At 42.3% G+C, this 15,519-nt stretch overlaps 2 protein-coding genes across 3 annotated transcripts in view; both read right to left on the bottom strand.

The window, feature by feature from the left end:
- Window positions 1-85: 85 nt before the first annotated feature.
- On the bottom strand, window positions 86-2,682 carry rsl24d1 (ribosomal L24 domain containing 1). Its single transcript, XM_019857034.1, has 6 exons — window positions 2,539-2,682; window positions 1,338-1,451; window positions 1,190-1,262; window positions 759-822; window positions 543-628; window positions 86-417 (listed from the first exon to the last, which is right to left on the bottom strand). Exons 1-6 carry the CDS (start codon window positions 2,617-2,619, stop codon window positions 341-343), a joined length of 495 nt encoding a protein of 164 aa, XP_019712593.1. The 5' UTR covers window positions 2,620-2,682; the 3' UTR covers window positions 86-340.
- Window positions 2,683-3,360: 678 nt separating this feature from the next.
- LOC109507497 (protogenin B-like) overlaps window positions 3,361-15,519 on the bottom strand; it is a 13,720-nt gene continuing 1,561 nt past the window's right edge. The window contains exons 3-19 of one of the 2 annotated variants that reach the window (XM_019856961.1): window positions 13,200-13,344; window positions 12,917-13,050; window positions 12,534-12,833; window positions 12,270-12,429; window positions 11,940-12,187; window positions 11,116-11,280; window positions 10,573-10,878; window positions 9,362-9,547; window positions 7,617-7,712; window positions 7,358-7,544; window positions 7,095-7,222; window positions 6,782-6,952; window positions 6,311-6,493; window positions 5,953-6,049; window positions 5,738-5,864; window positions 5,556-5,663; window positions 3,361-5,461 (exon numbers count right to left, since the gene is read on the bottom strand). In XM_019856961.1, coding sequence (XP_019712520.1) covers window positions 5,090-5,461; window positions 5,556-5,663; window positions 5,738-5,864; window positions 5,953-6,049; window positions 6,311-6,493; window positions 6,782-6,952; window positions 7,095-7,222; window positions 7,358-7,544; window positions 7,617-7,712; window positions 9,362-9,547; window positions 10,573-10,878; window positions 11,116-11,280; window positions 11,940-12,187; window positions 12,270-12,429; window positions 12,534-12,833; window positions 12,917-13,050; window positions 13,200-13,344 — 3,113 coding nt within the window. In that variant the 3' untranslated portion in view covers window positions 3,361-5,089. Of the gene's footprint in view, window positions 5,462-5,555; window positions 5,664-5,737; window positions 5,865-5,952; window positions 6,077-6,310; window positions 6,494-6,781; window positions 6,953-7,094; window positions 7,223-7,357; window positions 7,545-7,616; window positions 7,713-9,361; window positions 9,548-10,572; window positions 10,879-11,115; window positions 11,281-11,939; window positions 12,188-12,269; window positions 12,430-12,533; window positions 12,834-12,916; window positions 13,051-13,199; window positions 13,345-15,519 lie in introns of both variants that reach the window. The other variant, XM_019856960.1, reaches the window with a different exon arrangement.

Genomic DNA, 15,519 nt, shown 5'->3' on the forward strand with positions numbered 1-15,519 from the left:
AACATGGACTGAGGATGTCAAAATGTGAACATTATGATGAAGATTACTTTTTAAATATACATTCAAAAACAAAACAAAAACTGCATTTTTTTTTACAGTGAAAAGTGTTTATTCTGTCATCCGTTGTCTTTTCTGCAGTCAGGCAAGTCATTATATGAACACACACATAAGAGGCCTCTGCAGAGGTCTTCAGTGGATCAATGCAACCAGCGAGTGTACAGCACTGAATACACTGCGAGTCCATCGTGAAGCATTTATTTTGTAGAAATGCTGGTTACCAAACCACAGGAGAGTCTACTGAAAATTCGGTCAAAGTAATTGCCACACAAAACCAACACGTTTAAATGTCCTCATCTCCCATATCCACATCCTCTTGTAATTTCTGCACCATTTTCTCTTCCATTTGTTTGGGTTTTCCTGTAAAAACAAACAAGATTTGTCTCCATTTTACTTCATGTAACTTTCAAGAGTGACTAGGCTTTATCCGAAAAAAAAAAAAATTAAAAATCAAACAGCTTTCAACACTACATCTGAATATGTACCTGCATGTGGCGCTTTGATGAGGTGAATATTCTTCTTCACTTCCTTGATGGCCTCTTCCTTCTCCAACTCTTTGCCCTTCTTTAATCTGCAAAATGGAGACCAAACAATTCTATCCAAATCTACCATATTTATTCAATAGAAATAGTAGTTGGATAAGAAAAGAACAAGAGAAAAAAAAAAAACCAGAAAGAGCTGACATTGAAAAAACTGCCCACCTGTTCATGATAAATCTTGCTTGCCGTTTCAGTTTAATTTCTTCCACCTTCTTCATTGCTTTCACTGCAAAAGTGACACACACTTGTCAATTTGAGCAAACAATAGACAAAACACTGTTGCTTGTTTTTCTTAGTAGCACAGTCCAGTGTAAACAATCAACAGCACATCTGCACAATCTCATATGATTTGACAGGAAAGCTGTATAAAAAATAACATTGCCATTATTTAGACAAATGTTCCCTTTGTAAGGAATTAAACTGCACAGAAGCAATTAAGTAAGCTTGATGTAGTCAGTTATTTTATTTTACCGGTAGTTATTTTTCCTCCACATATTTGTGACGGGTACTTTAGTCAATTGTGAATGTGTTTAGCCTCTTTTGCATGTTCTCACCAACTCAGAATTTCTTCCCACAAACAATTTGTACCATACCTGTCTTATCCCACATCTCCCGGTTATATTTAACAGGAATATTTCTGCGTTTCTCGAACTCCAAAGAGTTATCCTGAAAGACAAACAATGAATGATGATAGAATCATGCAAAACTCAAACAGTGTGTTTTGAAATATTTTTTACTTACCACTGTCAATTCCTTTCCAGCTGCCTTTCGGAATGCTTTGGTCCATCTGGTCTTTCTGGGGTTACGCTTCTTCTTGAAATTCTTATGGCATTTTGATTTGCAGAACCTGAATGTCTACAATTGTGTGTGGGAAGATAGTCAGAAAAACAAACATGCACTAAAATAACAATTTTGAAAACGATTCGCATAAAATCCTAAGTGAAACCAACCTCCTGATTCCATAATCAAATAATAAGTTTACTTAAAAAAAACAGCAATACAAGGAACTTCGATTGATAAAAATAACAAAAAATTATCGAGAATTTGTTGTTACACAATCTCTATAGATTGAAATATCATAGGAAACATTTATTTTAGTGGGTCAAATAAAGTGACACTCTCACAATCTTTATTTGTTCCAGAGACTTTTCATGTGGACGATAATAGTTTACAGCTGACGAAAACCCAAAGTTGACGGCTCAAAAAAATTGAACATTAGATAGGTATTTTATTAATCACTTTGGTCGTCCTTCCTATAGCTCACACGGCTCCAACTGCCCCAGTACAGTTCAGTTGTATTTAACGTTTTCATAAAATTACATTTCTATTAAAATTTTAAACTTCATATATTCTGTCTCATTTTGATGAACATCTTGGCCTACCACGCCACTGTATTTTAACAGTCATGATGTTGATGCTTGGAGAGCCAAGTATTTTTTGAGTGGGTATTTCGTGCCGTGTACAGCCGGACCTCAGTTTACGACGGTGTTGCGTTTCTATTGCTACGATGTAACTACGATGTGTCCGTAGTCGGAGCACCGTTGGGAAAGTTACCTAAAAGCATTATACAGTATTCATTTTTGTTTTTAGGCTGTCAGTGTGGATTCCACGTGTCAACCACTGGGGGGCGCACTATCTCCATGTAAAAGGCCAAAACTGAAGCGCCTGCGCGAGTTAAATCCCTGGGTCCGTTCACGACTAATCAAAAGTAACCCGCGGCAAGAGCAAACCTTAACTACTCACATGCGCGCACACACAAGAAAAATGTCAACGTAAAGACATGCTCGAGTCCATCCCCTCGGCGTCATTTTTTTAAAACAGCCACTCGAATTCCACGTGAGCACGTTAGATTCGGGTTTGGTATTGGCCGGCCACATGACGGACCAACAGGGCGTTCGATTGGCAAATTGCTTGACTATTGACGAACACAAGTGTATCATACCTTGCAGTCATTTCGGACAAACATAACTCCATGTCCTGGGTACACCGGACCCGAGCAGAAATAACACTTTTCGATGCGCATCTTCACAGCAAAGCTGCTGCGTTCTACGCGTGACAACAACAAGGCCGGACGTTCAGCTCGACTTCCGCTTTGGTGAACACTGAAAGTGTTGACTTCAAAATATACTGCCCCCTGCTGTCCATATACCTCAATGGTCGACAAGCCAAATTATGTCATATCATGCAAATATAACAAATGCAAATATTTTTATGTAAAATATTTAACCATCCTACATTTTTTTTTTCCAAATTATGTCATATCATGCAAATATAACAAATGCAAATATTTTTATGTAAAATATTTAACCATCCTACATTTTTTTTTTGCTTTTTGGGGGGTTGGGGTGGTCCTGGGAGTCCAAAAAATGTTCATCAAGAATACAATATAGTTCATTAACTATGAAGGGGGTGAGGGCAATCAAAAATCACAGCTGCCTCAAACTCACGGCCCGGGGGCCATTCGCGGCCCACGGGAAAATTTAGTACTTTATGTTTTCACCTGGGAGGTCCGGTGGTCGAGTGGTTAGCGAGTTGACCTCACAGTGGAGCGGTGCCGTGTTCAATTGCAGCTCCAGCCACCCTGTGTGGAGTTGGAGCCTATCCCAAAAGTCTTTGGGCAAAAGGAACGTTACACACAGCACTGGTTACAATGAATAACACTTGAGGAAACCTTTTCTTGCTCATCATGATGAATTTAAGTTCATGCTAACTTTGCTCTCAAAAGAGTTACTTACTCACTCAAGCAGACAATGAAACAGCAAGATGGTTTTCCAAGAACAATTTTATTAATCATTCATTTGCGACAATGTTGAGAGTATCAAAAAGTCGGTTGCAACATTCCACCCCATAAAATACTTTGCTTTGTTGCACTCTTTGGGCTAAAAGAAGTCTTTTGGTATTCAAAAGCATGGAAATAAGAGAAAACATAATTTAAAATGACAATCAAGACTACTCACTATAAATCTACATTTGGCACCTGAGTCAAGTCAGCAAATTTGTCTGTGGCATTCATGTCAACATTTGTAATTATAATAATGAACAAAGAAACACTCTGAGCACGACATCAGCAATGTTAACTTGGGGAAATACCACAATGAAAATGGAGCATGTAATTCCCAAATATTTAAACGACCATCTAAAATGAAAAATTTTGACCAAATTCTCATTTAGGTGAAATCATATCAGTACCAAAAAAAAAAAAAAAAATTAAGAACTTCGTAAAATGCCTTTCTACTAATCAAAACTGATTATAGCATATTTAAATTCAAATTATGTAAATGAACCCAAAGAAAATCACTAAATTAGAGACTTAAAGCTTCTTTGGTTAAGATAATTTGTATTACAACGATATCAAAATTGATTATGTTGCTCTTCACACACATTGGGCTTCCATTTTGATAGTCAGAATCCACACCGGGACAGCAATATCGCGGAGGCATTGATAACAATTCCCAATACATCACATGGGGTGAGGTTGCTGGTGAAGGTCAGCGTTAAATGATGTACGCCCGAAAAATAAATACCATCATCTATCACTGACAAGACACACAGGATCAATCGATCGTGTCCACCTCATATTGCCGAGGATCAACTGAATGAAAAGCCACACCCAAGTGAGGAAGCAGACAACTCTTTGGATAATAGCATCGGCGTCACCGCTGCACTTAGCAATGGTCTCAAAGGCAAACGGAGCACAAGCCACGAGGACTTGCGCTAAAGCTTTCACCAGACTAAAAGTTTACACCGAGAAAAGCATTCAAACCACAATTCGGAGAAATTTACATCAATGGCACGTAACAGTATTTTTGGCATAGACACCCTTCATGTAAATGAACCATATTTTTGGTTGTCTATTATGACAAACTCTTTGGATACAAATGTTCCTGTCTTTGGATCGAGTATGCAAGGCCCTTTTGGTGTTAAGGCCGTGTTAAAGCTTTGAGTTCAGTACATTGAAAATGTCTCGTATCTCATACAACACAAATAGTTTGACAATATCTAATGCACTTAATGTTTTTCTGTTCCAATGCACAAAAAACGTTGGTGGGGTTTGGGGGGTGGGGGGAGGACAAGCAATGGGAACGAAAAGCTCTTTCAACCGCCAAAATCTGAACAAGACGTGGTTTCGAACACGGTTTGGAGAGACAAAAACTGAGGTAGACAATCAAGCTCCAGTGGAAAAACAAATTAAATATGACCAAATATATCACAGCACATTCTTTAAAACATTCATCATGGGTGAGCTTTGGTTTAGGACAGATATTGTCGCAAAAACCAACAGGTAGAATGTTAAAAAAAAAGAAAATGAAAGAAAATGTTGGAACCAACATTTACACCAAATCCTGAGGTAGATCTGAAGAAAATGCTCATTTCCTCCTTCACAGCAGCTGACTTCCTGTTCTTTTGTGCCACAGGAAATAAGCAGAGGGCTCAAACCAGGAAGCAAATGAGGTAGAAATGGTCATTCTTGGAGCTGGGTGATAAATGGAGTGCTAGCTGCGGTCCGAGGCGCAGCGTGACCGAGTGGTGTCCAGCGGTGAGAGATGGTAGCAAACGTATTTCTCGTTTTCCACTTGCAAAGATGGCTTTGGCTCAGCTACAGCTGCATCATGAGGTTGCTCGAAAGATTTGGGTCCGGAGCTTTGGCTGGTCGACGGATTGCTGATCTCCTCATTGCTTTCCTCGGTGGAGTAGTGTCCAGAGTCTCCCGTCCCTTGGCTGCTCTCACTGCTTTGCGAGCTCTCAGTGGGAAAAGGTCCGAAGATGATCTCACGAGATGATGGAGGCAGAGGCGCAGCGCCTAAATGCTCCTCATACCGCAGAATGGTTTTGCCAGTCTCATACAAGCGGACCCTCCCCTCAACCTTCAGACAAAAACAAATAGACCTCAAATTAAAAACTTTTTTTGTAAGACGGAAAGTGATGAATGAACGAGAGTGTGTATGTCACTTTACTTACATCAATCTCTGTTGGTGTGTTGACATCGTTGTTGAAGAAAGGCCACCTCTTGCTTTGATTTTTGGGCATGACAGTACCAGCAGTATTTATTACCATATTAGATCCACCCTGAAACACATGAATGTAAATTATAATTCTGCTTTTGAACATATTTCAATGCTTTTTGTTGTTCCTCGTCTCACTTTGGCATCTATGAAGTTGGTACTCATCATTGGTGTAAGAGCCTCAGCGTTCTCTACTTGGCGCTCGTGAGGCAAAGAAAGCCCTTCACCCGGCGGCACAGCAACAACTTTATGGCTGGATGATTTTCTAGAGCAAAACGGTACACGATAGAAATGCCAGTCAGAGAGAGAAAGTAACCATTTTGTAATTTGACAGTGACACAACAGTTGAGTACCTTGGTCTCCCTTTACTGATGAGGATCAAGGCACACATAACAATACAGGCCAAGGCAATGCTCACTCCAACAATGATTCCAGTCATGGATCTCTGGTCTATGTGGTACAGACCATCAGAGAAGACTGAAAAATCAACAAGACAGTAAACTACGATTGAACACAACGACAACTTTAAGAACACAGTGGAGTATAATGCCGCAGGATGCAGTGTCACACATGATTGTAGACGCTGTTGTGGTGCTTTCTGATCATTCTCATTCGAACTTTTCAGTTATAAATTTAAGCAATGAATACAGAACTCAATCACATGAAATCAGCTGTTTCGACAACATACAATCACAAACCGATGACACCTACCCGCGGTGTGCTGAAATCTATCTGAGTGCCAGGCGTTTTTGTTGCGTTGGATATTTCCACGTTTCATAGCCAGCTCAACGACATCTGAGAAAGGCCCGTCCCCCACCTGGTTGGAGGCAGAGATCTTCACCAGGTAGACGTTCCCTGGTTCTAGCTTCTCCAGAAGAGCCATAGTATGGCTTCCTGTTAATGGTAGAAGATGCCGACATTAGTGGGCGTAATACAAAAAACGGAGAGCTGAGGAAGGCTCCAATGATAATGAGGTGGAGCACGCAAGCTTCTAAATATTACATTAAAAAAAAGTTACTGGAAGTTAGCATCAATTGGACAGCGAACAAGAGAGCAAAGGAAACCTTACTTTCGGGTGTGTTGTGTGGCTAGTTTTGCCACATATCAATGTTATTGCATACTCGAACCTGGTTTGGATATATGGCTCGTGCTGTAGAAATGTTTCTGTGGTGCACTGCTCACCCTCTCTTTGAATTATTTGCCAGCGTCCAGCCATCCAGGATGTTTGGGAAGCGTAGAGTATAGTATAGTGTGTAACCACCACATTGGGCTCTGTGGGCTCCTTCCAGGATACCAATGCTGTGTCGTCCTCAATCACGGTTAGTCTCACTCCCGTAGGTGGTCGTCTGGGAGCTGGGGACAAAGCCAAAATGAATAATTACATATACATCAAGAAATAATTGAGGCATTTAAATAAAAGGTTTCTGTGTACGTTATAAATATTAAAGAAAAAAAAATCCAATCGACAGTGTGGTTTGGGTGGCAAATTGATCACCTGCTGGTTGTGTGCGATGGTAAACCACATGGCTCCAAGGACTCGACATCTGATCCACATGAAGGCGTACCACAAACTCATAGCGAGTGTTTGGATCCAAATTTTGCACTGTTATATTCTCTTTGGCACTGCGGAAAAGAAACAACATTGTTAACCTCAAATCCAGAACACTTTATTATCTTCAGCAAACACCGTACAGACTGTAACACACCACAGTGCACAAAAATGTTATTTAACACAAAGGTTTTGGAATGCTATCTTACGTTTGGAGGTAGCGAACGGCAGAAGCATTGTGCGTGCCCACAATCGTGTAGCGGACAGTATAGCTGACGGCCTTTCCAGAGGGGAAAGTAGGACGGCTCCAACGTAAAGACACTTCAGAGGAATTGCTGGCCAAGACAGTCACATGATCTGGAGATGGCGGGTAGGCTGCCATTTGGTCTCGAGCAGCTTTATATGGCCAAAGAAATAACATGAGTACAAAAGTAAGCGAATGAGATTTCAAAGCAGAAATGGACTCACAGACACATCCCGGGGTACTGATGGCTTGGTCTGTCTCATAGCCGTCTCCATCTTGACTCAGAGCCAGGATCTTGATACGATATCTTCGCCTAGGATCTGAAAGACAAACGACTCATTTTATTTCAGCCGTTGGTCCCAAAAGATTACCATGAACAACTCAAACTGGAGGCAAACAAAAAGCATAAAATGAAATAAAACTTAGAACGGTATGTTCATGGTTACAAGGTTCAAACAAAAGTCAGAACTAATAATCTTAATTCCTACTACGCCAGCTTTGAGTTGGCAGATATTGATAGTACTGAGCTATTGGGAATTGCACACACCTCTCACCCCACTGGAACTGCACAAGCAAGTTGGCATGCAATGCAGATGAGTCAGTAATCAGTAGAATTTTGCTTGTCTGTAGGGTAAATTGTGGAGGAAAAAAACTTGACGTGCTCGAAAAAAACTGCAATCTTGGAATCAGCATGAGAATTTTTGTTTTAATCACCATAAAATTCGAACTCGACAGAATTTTTTTTCAAATTGTTCCCCAGTGTTATTCGTTGCCATCTAACAAGAGCATGAGAAAGATCAACCAACCCCTTAAAATATGTTTGTATGATCAAGAGTCAAACTTGCCTACAATTCTAAATATAAAATTAAAAACTAAAAATCCAATTATTCAAATCCAACATGTACAATTAAACATTGTTGCATGATCCTTTGGAATTAAAAGTACACATTTCCAGACGCCAAAAAGATCAGAGTCTTTTATATGTTTTTAACCTAGACAGCTACCGTTGCCTGGGCTCCTAAATCAGGACATTTTAGCATGTGTTAAGATTAGTTTTATGCCTTCTAGTGTGAAAGGTCAGCTTATGGGTATTGACCATGGAAGGCGGGTGTCCAGGTCTGTTGTGGGGGCTGGGCCACAGGGTAGCCTTCAGCTGCTGGGAGCCGAGCCCCATGGGACCGGGGGTGGGGGTGACTCGGGTCACCGGGTCAGGCCAAGATAGAACAGACGGAATCTGGGCGCAGGACTTTAGGATGGGAGAGGGGCCCCTTTTGTTTCCCCTCTCATACTCTTCCTTGTTGTAGTCTTCAACTTGGAGCAAGCGTGGCTCAAAAGCAAGAGTTGTGCACATCAGTTAGAGTTCTAGCCTGTTTCCATTTAAGAAGGGGATAAATATCAGTCTTTTCCATTTCAGCATATAAAATGAAAAGAGGAATTGCACAGCTTTGCTTGGTGATTCACAGAAAGCTGAATTATACTTTAATCAGTATTACTCAGCTTGGTTTCATATTGATTATTGGAGGTTTTTTTTTTACATGGACAGCACGAAAAAGCCGTGGGGGCAGGGTACTAATCCAAGACTGCTGTCTCATGGCTAAAGGTCAGTGGTCCTGTCCAGTTCTGACCAATCCCAGGGGTCTGTTGTGTGTGTGTATCGCAGTCCAGCTAAAAGGGGGAGGCGGTTAAAATCTGGTAAGGCAGGTCTGGCCCTGAGCTCAACACAATAGCCAGGGGTAATTATGCAAGTCAGTGGATGGGAAACGGTGGTGGGAGGGACATCTGGACACTGACCTCTAACCTGGGAGCCTGATCCCACTCAATACTGCAAGCAAACTGGAGCGGTCAGCTCACTATTGATCTGTGTTGCGGGTGCGAATGCAAATGCGGCACCCAACGGCCCACTGAGGGTGGATAAAGCACACACCAGACGTATGCTAATGTTATCATCAGCATCGTCGTCCGCTCTTACCAAGGCCGCTTATGATGTAGGTGTAGGTCTGAGCCTGCAGCTGGATGACGGGCTGTTCTGGTTGGCTTTCCTCATGGTAACGCAGGCGATAGCCAAGGACGGCCTCTATCTCTGGGGCGGCTTGCCAGCGCGCCACAATGGAAGTGCAGTTCAGCGGCTCAAGTTGGAGAATAGGGGCTGAGGGCACTGACAGGGCACAGAGGGAAGCCATGAGATCAATACAAATTCACGACTGGAAGACCACAAACAATACTAATGCTTTGAACCACACATCAAAGGAACAGGATGGAGTGCAGGAGACGGCTGCAATGCAGCATTATCACGAACTACTTTTAAAAATATGAGAGGAAAGTGGCTTCATGTCGCATTGTTGGGCAGTTCATCAACACAAACGTGTATCGGCCATAATGGAAAAACCAAGCAGGGCAGAAGACACCAGGATGTGAAAAGAGGCTATTCTTCCCCCCCCAACACAGACGCCTGAGGGCCTCTCTTTATGACCCGTGACTGAGGCCGCGCTTACACCACTGACAGCGCAGGGCAAAGGTTCCCGAGTAACCAACACAAAAGCTACAGGACAATGCTACAAGAACAAACTCTAGACCTAAGATGGCCCTCAAGAAGGACCCCCAAAAAGTAGAGATGGGATTGTTTTGTTCTTTTGCTCAGTACGCCATGCAAGGAAACCTTAACGTGCTAACAAAACATCACATAAAGTAGTGACACAGAATTTCTCTTAACTGCATTTCTAATTCAATTAGGGAGCATCTTCCAAGACAATGTAACTTTGTGGGAAACGTTTGAGGAAGGCCCTTTTCTGTTGCAGCATGAGTCAGAGGGAGCTCCACAAAGATGTGCTTGGATGAGTTTGCTGTGGAAAGACTTGAGACCCTTGACCTCAACCCCCATCAAACACCTTTTGGATGAACAGGAAAAGAGACTGTGAGATTCCTCTCCAAAATAAGTAACCTCGAACTCAGGGGTAGGGAAACTCCGGTTCCTCGAGAGCGATACCCTGCCTGTTTCAGATCTCTCTCGACTGCAACACACCTGGTTCAAATGATCAGCTCATCGGCAAGCTCTGTCGAGGACCGAAACGATCATGAACAACTAACTTCACAAATGCTCTATGAAGCTCTAAGATGTATGCAACAGGTGCAGAACTAAACCATAACTTTGTTTTTTTCCCCCCTCATCTCCTGCTTATTTACCTTTGAGACTGGAAGTCTTCGGTGTGCGGTGGGATGTCCACGCTGAGGGCTCACACCAACCCATGCGGGTGGCTGCAGCCATGCGGAGCAGGTAGATGGTGTCTGGCTGGAGGCCTTCCAGGAGATACTCGGTGCTGTTCTGAGGCAGCTCAACAGAGATGACTGTGCTGTCTGCAGCCGTGCGATACGACAGCCTGTACGCCGACACACGGCCGCGGCTCACTTTCGAGGGAAGCTGCTGCCAGCTCACCTGGATATCTGTTGAGTTGTGGCTCATCAAACGTAGTTCTGGTGTACGCAGAGGCACTGAAAAATAGTATGGAACTGTATGAACATACTGGTCTGACTATAAACAGTCCCATTTGTATTTCCTACGAATACAAAATGCACGTTTGAAGAGTAAAACTAGCAATTGGTAAATGACAAAATCCCCGTTCCTTATTGCCACGCTAAAGGTGCTCTGGAGACACAGGATTTACATTCACCTTAACTCAACTGTCAAAGTGATTGATTGCAAGGAATGCTGGGAGTTTCAAAGCTCACCATCCTCCAGGGTGTGTTGACTGACTTGATCAGACATACGACTGGCTCCCATTGGCATGTAAGCCACGATGTAGAAGCTGTAATTCCTAGCCGGCTCAAGGTCATCGATAATGTAGCTGGTTGTGTCGTTGCCGATCACAACTTGGTATTCTTCGTTGTTCAGACCTGACAAGCAGTGAATCGGAGAGCAGTTTTGGTTTGTCAATTGCAAGAAAAATAAACACTAAAAGTTTGATGCTTTAAAAAAAAAAAGTCTGAAGGTGATTCTTTTGTCAAACGATCACAAAATTGTAATGGTTTGACATCATATTTACTATTGTCATGGGTCTTTCTGGTAACGATTGCCTTTTAAGTACCTCGATATGTTAACTATTATACTCAGAAATAACGATGCAGTACAGTTCTACACAACAGCAAACGACAATCACAAGAATGAACCGATTTACTATTTTTTTATAAAGGCAGAATCTTTCAATTACTCTTTACAACTCATCAGATTTTGCCAGTGTGACCAATAGAGTGGCCTGTGAGAACATGTATACTGCACAAGAAAAGTGCGACTACCATACAGTTACTGTACATAAGATTCTAAAAGCTATCCAATACTTTTCAGTACATATGAGAGATGTTTATTCCACAGTGGGTTTCTAAGCCTATTAAGTAAAGTAACCATTTCAATGGAGTACTATATTTCCATTACCTCCTCTCTGAATAGCAACAAAACAGCGGCTTGCCAAGGACAGCGACTCACATAAGGCACTCATCAACTTGAGCATTTTTCTCAGATAGAGAAGCACACATCTTTACAGTCTTGGCGGTCTCACCTTCGGCCTTCATATAATGGATAGAGTAGGCGATGACTCTGTCGGCATTGTAGAGCGGTCTCTCCCACGCCAGCAAAATGGCCGAGCTTGAGATGGTCTCGGCGTGAATGTTCCTGGGAGCGCTGGGCCTGTCCTCTGACATAACAACAATAAGGCGAGCTAAAGACAGCACAGAACCTTGTTCGCTCTCTGCTATGCACTGATAGATGGCATCGTCCTCTGGGATGATCTGGGTAATCACCAATTTACTGTGGAGAAAAAAAAAAAAACACAATCAATACAAGGCTGAAACCCTTGAGTCAATTTGTGTAATAAATCTGTTTGTAATACCTGTTGTACATCTTAATTCGCCCATTTAAATGAACCTCTTCGCCATTCTTTAGCCAGCTAATGCGGGGTGGGGGGACGCCTTCGGCTTGGCAAATAAACCGGGCAGTGCCGGCTCTCGGGCGGGTCTGGCTCTCGGGCCTCTCAACAATAGCTGGCGGCACTGAAACAGTGATTGACAAGAAATGGGTTAGGTTCCACAAATATCTTGCATCTTATTTTTACACAGCAAGCCAAAACACAAGATTGCAATATAATTGAGTATACCTTGGACAGTGAGGTTGGCAGCAGCTATGGTGTAATTGCGGGTTCCAGGGGTGGTGGCTCTGCAGAGGTAGACTCCACTGTGCTTCGAATTGACGTCGGTTATAACCAGGTTCCCATTGCCCAACACTTTGGCTTTGTATACATCAATGGGTTTACTATCAGCGCGGCTCCATGAAATGATGGGCCAGGGGTTTCCGGTGGCTAAGCACTCTAGCACCACGGTTTGGTGCAGACAAACAGTCAAGTTCTGAGGTCCGGCGATGATTTTGGGCCTCTGGCGGGTTTTAGGGCCCACACCTTCTAATAAAAGAAGGAATTTTTTTTTTAAACACATCGGCCATTAAAAATGATTAAACCAAGTTAGTGTACACTAGTCTCTTCACCTTGACTGACTGTCAGCTTTGCCTCTTGACTTTTCTGTCGGCTTCCGATGTTAGTTGCAACACATCGGTACTGCCCGGTATCCTTCAGTTGTACGTTGTGGATCTGAAGGACTCCATTGGGCAAAACTGTAATTCTGCACATAAACAAATTAGCACATGGGTCAAACGAGGGGGACAGAACAGAGTTTAATACACTGTGATGTATGCATAACGGCCAAGTGCTCTAATACTTTTCAAAGTAACATGACTGCATGTGAAATGACTCAAGGTCAATTGTAAGTACCGGTCTGTTTGTAGTGGCAGTGTGCTTTGGTTAAACTCCCAGGTGATGGTGGCAGGGGGTCTGGATGTGACTGCACATGAGAATCGGGCCACCGAGCCCGCGGTCACCTCCATAGGCAATGGCTGTAACAAAAACTCTGAAATACCTGAATAGAAATAGAAAAGACAAATTAACACACACACACAAGAAAGTGCGATGTACATTTGTATTAGGCAGAACATGCAAAGCGCTGATGAATAACAATTGTTTCTGGGTGAGCAACTCATCATCGTGACCCTGTAATTAAATGACATCCCGATTTTGCTTTTGCACAGATGAGCTCTGAGTTGATTTGCTGACCAGGATCAATAGAAGAATGACACTAGAAGTTGCTTTGCTGTGATTAAAACTGATCACCCGTAGTTGCACCTGAAAAAAACTATTGATTCATTACAATACACTAAAAGAGATAACGTGAGTCTTTTAGTCAGCTAAGATTCTCCATAAAATATTGAAGTACAGAAATATTTTGTGTAAATGTGGGATTTTTTTGATAGGGTTAGGCCAAATTTTCATTGTGTGGTCAATACATTCCACGTGAGGCCTTTCCATAAACTCTAACAAACACACAACTCCTAATCTGCATTAATGTGAAGGGCCCTCTTTAAAATATCACCAATGACCTTAACTCATTAAGGTGATAACTCTTACCCTTGCCCCCCTGCACACAAGAAATAAGTCAATATCATGTTAAAGAAAATCAATCCCCCTTTATCCCCACTGAAACTCCACATTGAAATCAAAAGTTTTCGGAACACCAAATTTAAGAGGAACCCTGTCATTTTTCAACCTAATCTCATCTATCATGCACATAGAAAGACGGGCACGTTTTAAGACATATATGTGGTGGATCACCTTAATTGGGCCTGAGTGCTTTTACAATGTGTTTTTTGTTCTTAAAAACTAGTGCCTTTAATTACAGCGACCCGAGGTTTAAAACAATTGGCAAAAAGTTGTGTTACAAATATGTTATCAAATTTAGCAGAAACTGGGAGGGGGCAGTGAATGCTAATCTGCTAATATGGTCTGCTGAAAGAAGAAAATCAATGTCTAGGTCAAAAAGCACAAAGGTTTCTCTTAAGAGGTCAAAGCTAAATTCAACCCCATGTCTGTTGAATCAAATCCAAGCCTACAAGCAGGACTGAACCCCATGGCATAATTAATTTGTATCTAAAAGGTTATCCTGCGTTTCTTATCTTCCTTCCATCTTATATCATTTGGTAGAACATAAAAGGTGGACATATTAACATTCTGACAGCCTGTGTTCTACCAGGAATTATGATGAAAATGTTGATCAGGTTGGACGACCGCGAGCAAAAAGCCTCCCTGAATGGTTTTAGAAGGCCATCATCGCTCACGGTGGTATTTGGGCATGTTCATTCAAAAGAGAAAGTGTCCCACATTGAACAAAAGGCCTCTGCCTGACAGGGCAACGCAGGGGTCAATCCAGTGAAAGGGATCGTGTCCTGGGAGCGAACGCAGCAGGCCAGCCCAGTCACAGCAGCCATGTGACATCACAAAGTCCTTCTCTGCTGACCTCTGAGCCCCAGGACCTCTGGACAGAAGGCGAGCGGCGAAGGGGGCCCATCCTCCAACTCCACGCCTACAGATGACCAAAACCTTTAACCCCTTCTCTCACAAAAGACTGGACGCTGGACTCAAAACTTGTCTTTTGGGGTGGGTTTATGTGGTCTTTTATTTAAATTTTTTTGGAATTAGTAATAGGGTACTAATTCTCTTAAAAGAGACAATGACAATAAACACATCAGCATAGGAAATGCAATATACTGGTACTTACGAGTTTACAGTTGCAGTTTTTTTTTCCCCTGTAAGTGAGCTCATAATTTGTGCTGGTAAACCTGGCAAAATATTGGTGTCGAAAGATACCCTAAACTTCCTATATTAAATGTCAACATCAGTATATTTATGCTAGCCATGCTGGTTTCCATTACATTTTCTAGGGATATGATTCCTCAGACAAATGAACAACATCCACGGTAGATCAGGCCCATTGAACAGACACAGCTGTCCTATCCACTGATATGTGCACAAACAAATGTGCTCAAAACCTAGTCTTTTCTTCGGGGTGGTCAGGGGTACTCCAAACAAAGCCGAAAAGGCAAACGGCCTTTCAGAGATTCCTCTGTGTAGCGGACCATTCAGCGATTACACAGAGCCACAGCCTATGGGGACAATGCAATGCCACTGACCAAACGAAAGCTATGGGTAATTTTGTGGGAGGTGTGGGGGGGGGGGGGGATTTTTGATTTTGAGGCCCCAT

The sequence above is a fragment of the Hippocampus comes genome, unplaced genomic scaffold (genome assembly GCF_001891065.2).
Source record: "Hippocampus comes isolate QL1 unplaced genomic scaffold, H_comes_QL1_v1.1 scaffold186, whole genome shotgun sequence".
In the NCBI taxonomy this organism is placed as follows: Eukaryota; Metazoa; Chordata; class Actinopteri; order Syngnathiformes; family Syngnathidae; genus Hippocampus; species Hippocampus comes.